This window comes from Monomorium pharaonis, chromosome 1 (genome assembly GCF_013373865.1).
Source record: "Monomorium pharaonis isolate MP-MQ-018 chromosome 1, ASM1337386v2, whole genome shotgun sequence".
Classification (NCBI taxonomy): domain Eukaryota; kingdom Metazoa; phylum Arthropoda; class Insecta; order Hymenoptera; family Formicidae; genus Monomorium; species Monomorium pharaonis.
The window spans coordinates 10,112,119-10,128,072 of NC_050467.1; the positions used below are offsets into that span (position 1 = coordinate 10,112,119).

The 15,954-nt window shown below is 36.5% G+C and overlaps 1 protein-coding gene and 1 long non-coding RNA gene across 4 annotated transcripts in view; one reads left to right on the forward strand and one right to left on the reverse strand.

The window, feature by feature from the left end:
- The window catches only part of LOC105830730 (WD repeat-containing protein 44), a 58,535-nt gene that overhangs the window by 37,177 nt on the left and 5,404 nt on the right, over window positions 1-15,954 (reverse strand). The window contains exons 1-3 of one of the 3 annotated variants that reach the window (XM_028194785.2): window positions 12,886-13,006; window positions 12,541-12,680; window positions 11,437-11,602 (exon numbers count right to left, since the gene is read on the reverse strand). In XM_028194785.2, coding sequence (XP_028050586.1) covers window positions 11,437-11,602; window positions 12,541-12,608 — 234 coding nt within the window. In that variant the 5' untranslated portion in view covers window positions 12,609-12,680; window positions 12,886-13,006. The other 2 variants (XM_028194784.2, XM_036293755.1) reach the window with 2 other exon arrangements.
- Window positions 12,900-14,261, forward strand: LOC118647879. Its single transcript, XR_004965047.1, has 2 exons — window positions 12,900-12,945; window positions 13,070-14,261. It is a non-coding gene; the product is annotated as an uncharacterized LOC118647879 (long non-coding RNA).

Consider the following 15,954-nt stretch of genomic DNA (forward strand, 5'->3'; position numbering starts at 1 on the left):
AGGCGAGAGTTGTGTTCATTCCCAAAGCGGGAAGAACGGGCCACAGCTCCGCCAAGGATTTTCGTCCTATCAGCCTAACGTCTTTTCTTCTTAAGACGCTGGAAAGGCTGGTGGATGTCTACATACGCGACGTGGTTCTACTGCAGCACCCGTTGCACGGAAATCAGCACGCGTATCGCACGGGATACTCCACAGAATCGGCGCTTCACTCCGCTGGATCGTTTATCGAGGAGCAACTAGAGAGGAAGGGCTTCGTGGTTGGCACCTTTCTAGATATAAAAAGAGCTTTTAACAACACACCGCACGAGGTGGTGTGTGAGGAAGCTACTCGCAGAGGTGTGCCGGAAAGGATCGTGGATTGGATCAGAGGCATGCTTGGGCGACAGGTAACGGCCTCATTGGGAACAGTGAAGGTCAGTGGATGGGTGAAGAGAGGCTGCCCGCAAGGGGGAGTTCTCTCTCCACTATTGTGGTGTCTGGTGGCGGATAGACTGCTTAGGACGCTGAACGAAAGGAGCTTCTTTACATTAGGATATGCGGATGATCTGGCTATCCTGATACGAGGACCCTTTTTGGAGACGCTTCTGGAGCTCACGCAGAGAGCCTTAGAGGTGATTGAGGAGTGGTGCGGCGAGACTGGTCTGGCGGTGAATCCACTGAAGACCGGGCTCGTAATCTTCACTCGCAGGTACAAGGTAGGCCCAGTGGAGGGGCCGGTCCTTGGGGGAACGAGATTAGTTCCAACCGTATCGACTAAATATCTGGGAGTGATTCTAGACAGGAAGCTGACATGGAAGGAACATCTCGAGAACCGTTGCAGGAGTGTGTGCTCCTACTTCTGGATATGCAGAAAGACATTCGGGCAGACCTGGGGTTTCAAACCGAAAATGGTCCACTGGATATACACGGCGATACTCAAACCTAGGCTGCTGTACGCGTCTGTCGTATGGTGGCCAAGGGTTTTGGGAAAGACCGCTAAGTTAGCACTGGAGCACGTCAGAGCTCTAGTTTTAAGAGGGGCTCTGGGGGCCATGCGGACCACGCCGGTGGTGGCGATGGGGATGCTGCTTGGCGTCGAGTCCCTCGATCGGGTGGTAGTGGCGGCCGCGGCGGCGGCGGCCTATCGCTTAAAGTGTGAATCAAGGTGGAAGGCAGGAGCCCTCCACACGAGATTTCCCGAAGGAATCCTATCGGGCACCATTTTTGCAATGGGACAGGATAGGAGGCCGGTGATTCGTACCTTCGAAAGAGGGTACAGGATAAGCTTCCCCGGGCGCTGGGAGTGGAACGGCTCTAAGGGACCGGTTCCTCGGGACGGGAACGTCTGGTTCACGGATGGCTCCAAAACGAGTGCGGGCTCTGGAGCTGGTCTTTACTGTCAGCGTGATCGGGCAAGAATCGTCGTTCCGCTTGGTGAGCACGCTACGGTTTTCCAGACGGAGGTGTTAGCCATCATGAGATGTGCCCAGAACCTATTAGAGTCTGATAGGGTGGGAAGGCGTATCCGGATTTGCTCGGACAGTCAGGTGGCGCTTAAGGCGCTTGAGGGTCCAAGAATTAACTCGCGACTGGTCTGGGACTGCAAGTGCGTACTGGATGAGTTGGCGGAGAAGAATGATGTCGGCCTAGTATGGGTCCCTGGGCACGCAGGGATCAAGGGCAACGAAATGGCGGACCTGCTTGCTAAGGAGGCGGCCGAAACAAGGCTGTTGGGACCTGAACCGGCTGTTGGGATCTCTTTCTGCCTAGGCAGGGGGAGAATCAGGGGCTGGCTCCAGGACCAGCATCTTGAACACTGGAAGAAAGAAACAGAGAGCAAATGCAGACAGGCTAGGGCCATGCTAGGGGAATGCCCTAGCGAGGACCTGGCCAAGAGCATAAGATCTCTAGGTAGGAGGGACGCCAGGCTCGCGACACAACTGCTCACGGGCCATGGGGATCTCAACTATCACCTGCACAAATTGGGCCGTAGTGATACGCCCAGCTGTAGGTTGTGCGGTGAAGAGGAGAAAACTAGCCTCCACATTCTTGGGAATTGCCCAGCACTGGTCGGACCAAGAACACGCCTGCTGGGCTCAGGTTTTCTAGAATCGAACCAGGTGAGGCAGCTGCCTGTGGGGGATCTGCTCCGCTTCTGGAAGGAAGCGGGGCCCCGCTAGGGCAGCTGACAACGGGGAGGCACAATGGACTCGGTCTAAGTGCCAAAGTGGGCTTCGCAGGAGGACCGCCCCCGTCACTACTATTATTATTATTATTATTATTGTATAATCCATTAAACATTAAAGCCCATGCCTAACACAAAACTAACTACGAGATTTATAGCATGGCTAAAAAAAAGTTTCCTGTATTTTTTCTTATTGCAAAATTTAATTGTTTTAACAATAATTGATTAAACAAATTGTTTTAAAATGTTGTATTTGAAAAATTGAAATATGAAAACTTTAACAATTTATTTATAACAATTTTATGCTTAAACATACCATCAAATCAAACAATTACAAATACAAAAGTTCCTTATTTTTAATAATAATACTAATAATTAATAATAATAATAATTTCTACTAAAACGTAGAATAGGTAGGACTTTCAATTTTTCAAATATAACATTTTTTAATAATTTGTTTAAACAATTTTACAAAAAAAGAATACACGGATAACACTTTTTTCACCTATTCTATAAATCCCGTAGTTTTCATATTTTAGCATTATTTAAAGCATGGGCAGAAGCCGACTTTGCACAATATGCTAATTGTTTATAACAATTTTACGCGTAAACAAAACCTCAGATCAAAAAATTATAAATATAAAAATTTATTATTTTTCGACGTGGAATAGAATAGCACTTTCAATTTTTCAAAAATGACATTTTTTAAACAATTCGTTTAAACAATTAAATTTTGCAAAAAGAAAAACCACGGGTAACTTTCCACCCATGAATTTTATAGTTAGTTTAATGTTATCACAAATGTGTTAGGCACGGGCCTTAATGGGATAATTTGTAATGCTGCGATAAAGCGTCGGTGAAGCGTCACGTCGCCTACGTGCTTTCCTGTATAGTTGGTTTATATTTTTATATATAAATTGTAATATATATAAATACTATATGCGTAAATAATACTTAATGAACAAAAGAATAACTTTTACTTACACTTTAAATTTAGAACTTTTTTACTTTTTGTTATGTTCCCTACACACTGAGTAATTCTAACCTACCTACACATACACTTTCAATGTTCCTATTCCTGATGTTTTCGGAACACTGACTGTGACTGACAACGCCCAAAGAGGAGTAAGTAGAGCACAATTCTAACCTTTTTCTCCCTCCAATCCCAGGGCCCCCATGCTAAATATTTTTAAGTAGCGAGCATTTCAAAATCGATCTGGGTTACCGTAACCCAGTGGGTAGAAGATTAAGAATCTGGATTAATATTAGCAAGATTTTAATCAGAAACTTGTAAAAAATGATAACAAACTTTTATTTTTTCAAAAAAAAAAAAAAAAGTTTGGTTTTCATGCAATACAAAAAGATCACACTTAACAAATCAAATTTTCGCCTAGGAATTCTTAAAGTAAAGTCTTTGCCTTTAATTTAAAAAAAAAGTTCACGTAATTTTTCGTAAAGTTGCATCACTTTGAAGATTGTCTAAAAATTTGGTTAAAATTTTTGTCTCGTTTTTTTTGCACAGTGTATATTTTTCGAGTGATTATAATTCCGAAGTGTTTTTATAAAATTTTTTTGTTAATAAAAAACAAAGATTAAAAACATAAATAACACGATTTTATTAAAGACTGGTTCTAAATAATGGAAGATGTTTAATGCATACTTTATTTAATTATTTATTACCACTACAAATGTATATGATACAATAATCAATATATATTGATAAATTTACTATTAATTATTACTATCCTTTACACGCGTTAAGCGTGTTAACTATTATAATCAAGCGTGTTAACTATTAATATAAAATATTACATTCTATTACAATTAAAAATTTACATAAATTTAATAATTAATGATAACATAATTTTTTCCAATTACAGCAGCGGAAGGATTTATTTGCAAACATTGCAGTATGCATATATTATTTCAACACTCATTATTAAACAAATATTAAACAAATAAAATAATTCATTGTAAAGCACACTATCTCTTATTTAACCACTTCGTTGGCAGGCGAAATTTCACTATTCGTGCCCCTGTGGGCAAGAAAAAAAAGTAATCGCAATTCCAAGATATTTTGTATCTAAAAGCTTTCGGGGTCACTGATTACAAATTAGACATCAGAATTTTAAAATTCAAAATGGCGGATCTAATATGGCGGACCGAAAATATTTTAATTTATTTGAATAAAATTAATAATACAGGGGTTTTTGAATTGCTAAATTTGAGTTCATTTTGGGTCCGCCATTTTAAATTTTGGAGTTTTGACTTTGGATTCGTACTCAGTGACCCAAAAAACCCCTAGATACCAGCTTTTATAACAATCGGAAAATTTTGATTATATTGAGTCCGTCATTTTAGGTCCGCCATTTTGAATTTTGGAGTTTGGACCTTGGATTCATATTCAGCGACCCAAAAAATCTTTGAATATCAATTTTCATGCAAATCGATCCAGCCAATTAAAAAATAAACGATGTGCGCCATATGGCGTCAATGCCCACTGGGGCACACATATTTTCAATGCCAACAAAGTGGTTAATAAGACTTATTAGAAAATGCTCAATTCATAAAAAAATTTTTTGAAATATTAACTTACACCATAAATCTTTTGGTAATTACTGTTCTGCTCTCTGGCGGTAAAATAAAGCTAAACAGCGTTCCAGCTACAACTCAATATTGTGTAACACTATGTCACACAATGACAACACAATGTTTTATAGCTAGAAAGCACCCATTAGCTACAGATCTCAGTACAGAAATAAATGAAAAAACTAGAGCACTGGCAGTCAATACTTAAATAGTCAAAGGTTTTATGTATTATTTGCATATTACGTCGATGATTACATCGTGGAAGGAAATACGTCTGTGCTTAATTTGAAGAATTTAGTATAACACTATACGTTGTATAAGCAAATACGTTACACAAAATTTTCATTTTTCATATGGAATAAGTATTCTGAGATAAGATTAATACTTTGTGTTATGTTTTATTTTTAGTTATTTTGAAATAGAAGAAGAAACACTTCATTGAAAATTTAAGTAAAAAAAGAATAGATAAAAGAAAAAAGTAGATGGTAAGAAGAGAGAAATATAATTAACCTCAACGCTCGGAATTTACAGAAAAATGGATCTTGAAGGTATCAAATAACGTAATTTTCCTCAAAAAATGATAGGATAAAATGAACGGTTTATTTTTTGTGTTAGAAAGTATCTGTATTACAAGATCTAACTTGTTCCAAGAAACCTTTGCAAGATTTAAAAAAAAAGCTTGTTGATAAAATTATATTATTATTGTCATGTTTATTATTTAAATTTTGAAGAGAAACAGTAAAAAATTTTATTATGAAAAATTCTTGGCAGTTACCAAAATTCTCTTTTTTCTAAGCTAGTATATCTCGTGGGTTAAGTGCCTATCGGGCGCGTCTCCAGGTGGCGGATAGAAGAACGCCCGGGTGGGAAACCCTGGTCCGGGCCTAAACCCCCGCCTGCCGGGGCAGACCGCTCGGATAATAACGGTTATAACTTGCCCCGGCGGATGTAAAACCCTGCCCAAAGATAGAGAAAGCCGATACCGTGAATCAACTCAACCCAAGTCAAGCTGGAAGCTATCGTGGCACTGAAAGAGCAGTCTCTCGAACGATGCCTAAAAAACCAGATGAAATCCCAGAGTATTTAGCCTTATCCACGCATGCAAAGCTCTGCGTGGGCAAACCACCTTTTCCCTAGCTACTCGTGGGAACTGCATGAAAAGTTTTATTAAAAATTTAAAACCCACAAAAGACATCCCAATGAAGGTCAGGCTTCGCCTGAGGATTCCGGAGGGATGGCGGTAATAGGATCGGGAGCTGAGCGGGCCTCTGGGGGAGCGGGAAGCTTCGGGACTGCGAAAAACAAAGCAGGATCGGGCGCTGAACAAACCCCTGGGGGCACGAACAGCACTGATGCTGCAGAGGACGGTAAAGAAAGCGAAGCCTGGGGCCAAACAAAGCAAAAGGAAACGAGGATTTAGTAGCGGTTGCAATCGAGACCACCGGTAGGACAGAGACTAGAAAGTGATAGTGGCTTCGAGCTATTTCCCGCATGGGGAGGACGATTCACTGCCATCGGACCCGGTCATTCGCCTGGTGGAGTACTGCCAAAGGGAGCGATTTCCCCTCATTCTGTGGTGTGATGCAAACGCGCACCACAAGATGTGGAGAACCACGGACACCAACGGGAGAGGTAAAAGGCTGTTGGAGTTTCTGGTGTCCACTGACCTAGAGATTCTCAACAGAGGCAAGAAACCTACCTTTGTCACCGCAATAAGAAAGAAGGTGTTAGATCCAACTATCTAGACAGCTAGTGCAGGAGGTGACAAACTGGAGGGTCTCTGATGAACCCTGATTGCCAGACCACAGACAAATTACCTTCAGGCTTGCCAAGGCGCAAGCGGAGGTAATAACTGTAAGAAACCCAAAAAGAACTAGGACTCATTTTGTGAGAACTTGATCTTCAATCTTAAGGAATTTCCCAAAAGACATGGGACCCCGCAAGAAATCGAGCTGTGCATCGAGCACCTGCAGAGAGTTCTCGTTGGCAGCTTCGAAAATAACTCCAGAGAGGACGGTAAGAAATACCAGGAAAGTCTCCTGGTGAACCCTAAGCTGCAGGAGCTCAGAGGTACGACACGTCGCGCACGTCGGAACACAGCCAGGAACACGGCCACTAGTCTGACTGGGACCTTCATCGGTGGGCTCAGAAGGTCTACAGGGATTCTGTAGACCTGAAGGGCTAAAAAGAAGAGCTGAAAAAGATTCTGCGAGATGGTGGAGAAGATACTTGAAACTGCTAGGCTCGGCTCTTAGCCAGGAATCTTTCTTTCCTTTTTTACAACAAAAATGTAATGTTAGCAATCAAAGGCAATAATTTTCAAGCCCGCCCAACGTCGAAAAACTGAATTTTCTAAGCTTTTCCATAGAAAACAGGCAAAATCTTAGATTCCAGGCTTTGCCTACATCGACTTTCTGCCACTCAAATTGTTACTGAAATATTCTTTCCTGTATAGAAACTCATGTGTATAGCAAGTGAAAAGTCAACTCGTCCCTGCCAAGCACGGAAAAACTTAGATTTTCGCCGAGTTTTCCGCCCAAAGTGCGTCGTACTGCGATTTTGTCTGTTTTCTATGGAAAAGCTTAGAAAATTTTGTTTTCCGACGTCGGGCGGGCCTGAAAATTATTGCCTCTAATCGCTAACATTATATTTTTTTGTAAAAAAAAATTACGTCGTTGATGGTGACAGGATTAAATGAGAGCGGACGAAATCATGAAAAGTAGTTATCGTAATGCGTTTGGGAAACGCACTACGATAACTACGGCGGGGACAGATTAACTTTTCTCTTGCTAAACACATGAGTTTCTATAAAGGAAAGAATATTTCAATAACAATTCGAGTGGCAGAAAGTCGTTGTCGTAGGCAAAATGCATGGAATCTAAGATTTTGCATGTGTTTTCTATGGAAAAGCTTAAAAAATTCAGTTTTCCGACGTCGGGCGGGTCTGAAAATTAATGCCTTCGATTGCTAAGATTAGACTTTTGTTGTAAAAAAAATGTTGATTGAAGGTGGCAGGATTAAATGAGAGCAGATAAAGTTATAAAAAATAGTCTTGCAAAGCTGAGAGTACTCAGTTCGTACATTTTCACAAATTTTTATCTGTAGTTGGTTGCTTTTTTTCTTAATAGGTGTAACAAATGTATTTTTATTCATTTTCAACGTTCTCATGAAGTGAAAACTGAGTAAAAAGACAAAATTTTATGTCGGGAGCCCCGCATGTGTTTTGCCCCTGGATTTTGGGTATCACGGGCAACTTTATCGTCATCTTAAATTAAGATATTGTACCACTTTTTTTTAATTATAGAAATGAGTAAAAAGCGTAAAATCTTGTCTGAAGCAATTAAAACAAAATTACAGATTACGGAAATTATGAATGTGGTCTTAAGCCCTTTAAGTAACCTAGTCACCTGCAAAGTTGCCAAGCTTGAGAAATTGTTATAAGAACCATGCTTTTATTTCCCATTACAAGCCGGCGCATGATTATATGTTCCAAGAGCATTAATTATAACATGGGCAAAATAGATTTATTATCAATAACTGTAAAAGAACAAAAAATATAATTATAAATGTACAATTACAATTTAACTACAAATTTAACTCTAAAATAGCAATAAATATGATTAACCACAATACAAACAATTATAAAGGGCTTGTTTAATTGTATTACTTATTGGTTCACATTTTTACTTATTATGACACATTTAATACAAAATGCGCTGTTTTATGGTCACCTGTTTTAACTGTTTAATTATATTTTCGTATCCATTATTTCATTTATGTTTAAGTTCACACATATTGATAATTTATTATGACTGAAGAGGACTAAGTATAGTCGAAACGTTTTTAACATTTTTCAACACAGTGTTATTAGTCGCGTTTATAATTATATAGTGTTTATTTAATAAATTATAACGTATTAGGGAAATTTTAACTTGGCTCGATATATTGACCTGTTTATTTGATTATTTTTGCTAAATATAATTAAATATAATACTATATTAGATTAAACAAAAAAGAATAAAAAGTAAAATATGACGTGTTGTTCTATATTTGAGAAGTTCACTCGTAATCATTTTATAGTCTTTTGTCTCATGTATGCCTCAATTTACAAAAAAATAAGTTAACGAATCAAAAATATAAATAAAAATTTTGAATGTGATCTTTGTGAATGTATGAAGAAAATTATATTAATTAGAATAAATTGTTTCAAGAACATAAAACACAACACAAAATATTGAAATATTTACTTTTTAGTTTTTGATTTGACTAAGAGCCTTATTGGTATATTTCTGTGCCTTATCCATATATCCGACTCCACAGAATCCACAACAGTTACTAAATAGACTAAGACGAACGGATGATTCTTGGCATCCATATAAACATATCTCTAATATTGCTGCCTGTGATCATGTCATCGACAGGCCAGCTGAGTGACATTATAATCTGTATACTTTGTTGTAATTGTTTCAGACAAGATTTCATGCTTTTTACCTATTTTAATACATTGCAAAAGAATAATAAACCGTTCACTTCATCCTATTATTTTTTTGTAAAACTACGTTATATTTGGTACCTTCAAGTAGACATTCTGTCGGCCACTGTTAATTCCGAGTTTTGAAGTTAATTATATTATATAATATTTAGGAGAGAGAATCACTTACACAAAGAGAGAGCGAGAAAAAACCACACACATGCATATATATTTACATTCATGCTTATACATATATATGCACATATGTATATGTATAGACATTTCTACACAATATTTTCCTCCGTGTCTATTTGCTGCCCCGCCTCCCTCACTCCCACTCTCCCTATAAAAATGAATGTTTATATGAACTAAGATATCTACTTTTACAAATAATTATTTGTACAAATATTACAAATATTTTACAAAAACTTGGCGCCATTAAACCGAATAATTTGCCAGCTTTCTTTTTTTTCTTTCGTGTGTGCATCTAAATGTGTGTGTGTGTGTGTTTAGTATATAACTTTGTTTATAAAGAAGCAATTTTTAATATCTCAGTCTCTTATGCGTGCATATGTTTGAATGTCTTTTTCTCTTTCTCTCATGCGTGCATGTATAATGTTATACGTATATATATCAATACTATTTCAATAGTAAAAGAATTGTAATTTTAGTAATTATTATTTGTTATTAATTATTAATTTAGTATGTTAAGTTAGAACGTAAGAAAATGATTTTATATTAAAGCAAATTGTTCAGTTTAGCGGCGCCAAGTTTTTATAGTAAAATATTTATTTGTAATATTTGTAATTATTTGTAAAAGTAGATGTTCTAATTTGTATGAACATCCATTTTCATAATTGACGCATTTCCTGTTTATCATTACTTTTGTAGAAAAAATACATTTTTTGATCTTTTTGGGGAAAAGATTATTTTATTAAAATTTCATACATTTGTAGTGCCAAATTAAAATTGCTTTGTAGAAGAATAAATTTTTGAGGGCGTTTCTTACGCGCGTATACTTGAGGCTTTTGAATACCTTTTTTTAAAAAGGTAATTTTGTTGTGTTACAGAACCACAGTAACTAAGTCTGCATTTATTGACAAATTAATGCTATTACAATATAAGTTTAAACTTTACAAGCCCGGTATGTTTTTGACCGACTTTTTTGTTTTTAATGCTAGAACTTTTTCACCACTGTCATTAAGTTGAATGGAAAACTCCCCCTCGCGCCATTATAGAGGTTTCTAGGCTGGAGCGAAAAATTCACCCGTTTCATCATTTTTTTTACATTTGTTAGTTAAATAATAATAAATATCGTAAGAATAATTGTTTAAACGAAAAATTAGTATTTTATAAATAACTAAAGAAATAAAAAATGCATCATTTATTTGATATTAATTTATTTTACAACCAAGGTATTTAAAATACATAATAATTGTGGTACAATAACACATAAAAATGTTTTATTATGACAGAAAATTTAAAACACATTCAGAAATTCTCTTTGGTGTGATAGACCTTGAAACAAGGTACAATGCATAAAGATACCGAGCAGTCTTCACAATTGAAAGATGTTTTCTTTCGAGACAAATGTTTCGAACAACACATTGTCTTTTTGTCTGTAATTGTGATGGAAAATGGCGAGCAGTTACCCAAAGTGGATTTGATAAATTGCTGGATCGCTTTACAACTACCAACGTTTTGCTGCATAGTAGCATTGCTTGGGCCTTATCATCGCATCAATTTCATTCTTACTCCCCCTCATCCTATGCTCTAACTACTCACTGATCACGTACCAACATGAAGAACATTCATTATAACATTATTAAGTTAATTGAGATCATAAAACTGTACAAAATTGACTGAAACAGTTCAAAGCCACTAAAGTGGCTTCCGGGCTTGTAAAGATTAAATAGCTTGGCAGTAATTTTGAAATCTTTATAATTAAAATTTGTACTATTGCCATAATAACTATAGAAACATATTGCTGTCATCATTATCAATAATATGTGGTAACTTTGTTGCTGGCATGTTGTCATTAAATTGCTGCCAATACATATATATATTATTATTATCAACTGTGTGTTGCTTCAATTTGAAATTGTTGAAGACAAAAAAGTGACAAATTGCCAGCGTCATAAGCAATCACAAATTTATACAATTTCGCTGTAGCACATTTTGTTATTTGAGAATAATGTAACGGCATACTTACAAGTTTTTCTTTAGCTTGTCCATAATCTGGAGACATATAACTCTTTGATTCATTAATTGATTTTGGTTCAGCAGGTTTTACAAAAACACAGTCATCTTCCTGTCTGTAAACTAGTGTTTTTGCAGTATGATCTTCAGCACTACTAGACTCACGCTGTTTACCTTTTCTAGAAAAATACAAGTTTAATGTAACTAATTGTAAATTATCTTATATATTTAAATTTTATTAACTTTTAATATATTCAATTGTAAGTTTTATATAATATAGCTACATTCTTCATAATTATACAGACCTATAAAAGTAAAGTTAATAGCAATATATAACAAGTGTGATATTGGCAACTCATAAATAACAGCCACACAAAATTTAAAAAGTGGCCTGTACCATAAACCAGACTGTAATATTCTTATGTATTTTGACCAGTAAACATAAATCTGATGTCAGAATTGCCCCATTTTCCACGTGAAGAGAAATTATTGCAATTTTTAGTTTTCAAGCCATTTTTTTTATTTAAAAAAAGTGACAGCAATTCTGACACTGAATTTGTGTTCGGCGGCTCAAAAATACATAAGGATATCATGATCTGTGGTATAGACTTTTTTTTTATGTGTAATTCTGCAAAATATATCTTTAACTATGTTACAATTCAGTCATCTTCGTTATTTGTATATATGTGAAAGTCAGAGAAAGTCATATTAAAAGGATATATCTACAACAAAATAAAATGTTATATTGTGTACAACATAATGCTCATGCTTCATGCAAGCAATCCTGCATAAAAAATCCAACTTCGAATAATTGTACTTGCAGTTAAAAAAGTTGCTAATTAGACAACACATTGCTTACTGAGCAATCTGAGTTTGTTTTTTAAAGTCTTGAGTACGCGCATTAAAAGTGAGGTTAAGTATTGCGATAATCTTGTCATCAAAATAAACTTATCACTTGCGCGTTTCTTTAAATTAACAATAAAGTCGCTGAATATAAAATATTTACAATATTGAGTGACTTAGTTTCATTTTAATATAAATGGAAAGCAGCTATAATCGTACAATTGTAATGATGATGAAGGCGAAAATTAGAGAAAGAATAGGCAGAGATAATTACCGTGACGTGCGATGAAACGAATCATCCTCTGCGTCGAAAAACTCCTCGGAATCGCTACTGCCCGACATTATTATCCTCAAGGAATAATGCGCGAAAACAACCTTGTCTTTGCATCGACACACGTCACGTACGTCGCCGAACTGCAAACAGTGCAAACGAGAGAGTCGAAACAGAAAAGAAACAATCTCGCAAACGTAAGGTTCCCCGCACAGACTTTTGCATAAGCCCGGATCTACAATAGTGTAGTAAGCCTTATGTCATAAGGAATTAACCAATTATACTCGATTATTCTTCTCATATTCGATTATAATTGGTCAATTTCTTATGGCATAAGGCTTACTATACCTATAGTAGATCCGGGTTAACGCATAAGACATAAATAGCGAATTCGGTTGCTTGCACTGGGTGCTTTCCATTTAATGACACAAGTCGACACAAGTGTCGTTCTATCTTTGTTACTCATTGAACATAAAAAAAGATAGAACGATGCTTGTGCGACTTGTGTTACTAAATGGAAAGCACCCACTAGTGCGCACTAAGGCTTGTTTACATACTTTACATCAGTATTCTTATATTTAAGAATACATGTTCAAAAACTATTTAACCGAAAAAATACTTCTATGGATGTTGTACAGATCATTTTACTGGTTAAGAAGTATTTTAAGAAGAATTTAAGATGATTCTTAAATATAAAAATTGACAATAAACAAGCCTTAATATACACTCAGTGCGCATTAGTGCAAGCAACCGAATTCGCTAAAGCCCGTATCAGACTAATGATTGGGATTGAGATTGGATTGAAATTTGACGAATCAGAACAAAGTTTTTAAAACTTTTGCTTAATTTACTTGCTCTGATTGGTTAGATTTCGTTCCAATCTCAATCTCAATCGTTAGTCTGATACAGACTTTATAGTACATAACCGTTGCATGGCAACTAGAGACCCTAAGGCTGAAATCACATGGTGCGGAATAGAGCTGCGGAATAGAGCTGCGGAATAGAAAGTGCGTCATAGAAGCAACCAATCCGAGCTATTTCGCATTTTCTGTTCCGCAAATGTTTAACCGGCCTGTTCCCATGGTGCGTCATAGACGGGCAATGACGCATCCAGAATGAAAATTATAGATGTAATACAACTTTTATTAAATAAATCAAACGTTTTTATAAAATGTAATATTTGTAATAGCAATAATAGCATTAATATAATATTATATGAAATTTTGTATTAAATATTAAAAAGTTGAAAACAATATTTTTGAATTTTTGAACAGCATCAACGCATTCTGATGCGGTAAAGCTCTGATTGGCTGCTTCTATGACGCACGTTCTATTCCGCAGCTCTATTCCGCATCATGTGATTTCAGCCTAAGGGTTCTGGCAGACAAGCGCAATTTCCGTCGCGCGCGACGCGCGATATCCAATGGACGTACAGAGATGGGCGGAAAGGCGGTCGCTCATTGGACATCGCGCGTCGCGCGCGACAGAATCCGCGCTGGTCTGCTAGAGCCATAATGGCTCTCGCACACTAGACGCAATAAGCGACAAGCGATGAGAGATATCCAATGAGAGCTCTACATTTGTGAACATTTCATCGCCATCACAGTTTAGTTATAACCAGTTACGACAGTACAGTCGGAACCTTTGATGTTTATGTTACCTAGTCACGTGACCATCCGCCATGTTTTGGATTGTAAGAAAGCGCGTTATTCGAAGATATAAAACAAAAAAAGATAGTAAAAATATTTCTTATGATTCGTGTCGAATTGTTATTAAAGAGATAAGTGAATAAATAAAAAAAATTAGAGAAAAAGTTAAAGTTAAATTCTGAAATGAGGTTAAACAATAATAAATAAATGGATTTTTTGGAAAACAAAAAAATTTTATTCTTGCGTTTCGTCCAGGGGCCCGATTCTTGAAGTCGTTCGCAAGAGAAACGTATACGCAAATACTCGCTCTAACACAAAGTTGTAAGTTTATTGGTTAATAGCCATACGATAGCCAATAAATTTCCAACTTTTCTGTAAGATCAGAATTTGCGAATACGTTTCTCTTGCGAATGAATTCAAGAATAGAGCCCCAGATATGTTTTTACACATGACACAGAAAAATCCACCTTTACTAACTTTACTTATTATTATAATTTATTTCAAAATAAATGATATTGAAAAAAACACTGAAGATGATCTTCATTAATAATCTTTTCAAAATAATACCTAATTAATATCGCTTAATATCATTGAAAAATTATTCACACAATATAACCTCTAACACGCAATTATCACATGTCTAGCTCATAGCTTCGTACCGCGTGGCTCGCCATGTCCGCCATATTTTAGATAGTACAGTTGACGCATGCGTCGTAAAATATTATACGAAGAATTTCGCTGACTGTCGTAACTGGTTATAGCTAAACTGTGTCGCCATGTTAGAAAAAGCAGAACTCTTATTGGATATCGCTCATCGCTCGTCGCTTATCGCGTCTAGTGCGAGAGCTATAAGGCTGAAATCACATAGTGCGGAATAGAATCATTGAGTATATATACATGGAAGAGGAATTGCTATGGTTTCATGTAGACCGAAAGTGTGTCCAAGATCTGTGCGAGAGAGAAAGGTATATCATGATACTCGCTTTCTCTGCGCATGCGTTAATATCATTATCTGCACCGCAGTTTCAACACTTCTTGTGCACTTCTTGTGCACTTTTTTACGGATTGTACTTTGTTACTTATTTACGGATTGTATATGTGTGTAAAACATACAATGCCAGCCATTGTACATATAGCGTTTGACGCATGCGCAGAGAGAGCAGGTATCATGATATACCTTTCTCTCTCGCACAGATCTTGGACACACTCTCAGTGCTAGCATTCCTCCTCCATGTATATATACTCAAAGAATAGAATGTGCGTCATAGAAGCAGCCAATTAGAGCTATTCTGCATTTTCTGTTCCGCAAATTTTTGACCGGCCTGTTCACATGATGCGTCATGGACGGGCAATGACGCATACGGAATGAAAATTATAGATGTAATACAACTCTCAGTGAACACAGTAATATAGTAGCAGTGTAACAGCAATGTAACCGAATGTAACAGGTTACGTTACTCTGAAATTACACGTAATTTACATATAAATTACAATTTCCGACTCAGCAATATAACATGTTATAATTACATGTTATCTAACCGTCACACAACAGTTACAAAGAAAAATAAAATAAAATAAAAATGTCATTTTTTTAAAATTATTTTTATCGACAGCACATACTAAATTTAAAATAAATTTTTATTAATTAATTAAATTTAAATTATGTTATTTATTATTTTATTCTTACTTGCCACTGCTAGGTTTGAACCCGGGACCTAAGGATGACGAACCTTGTACTCTACCTGCTACGCCAATTTGACTCATTGAT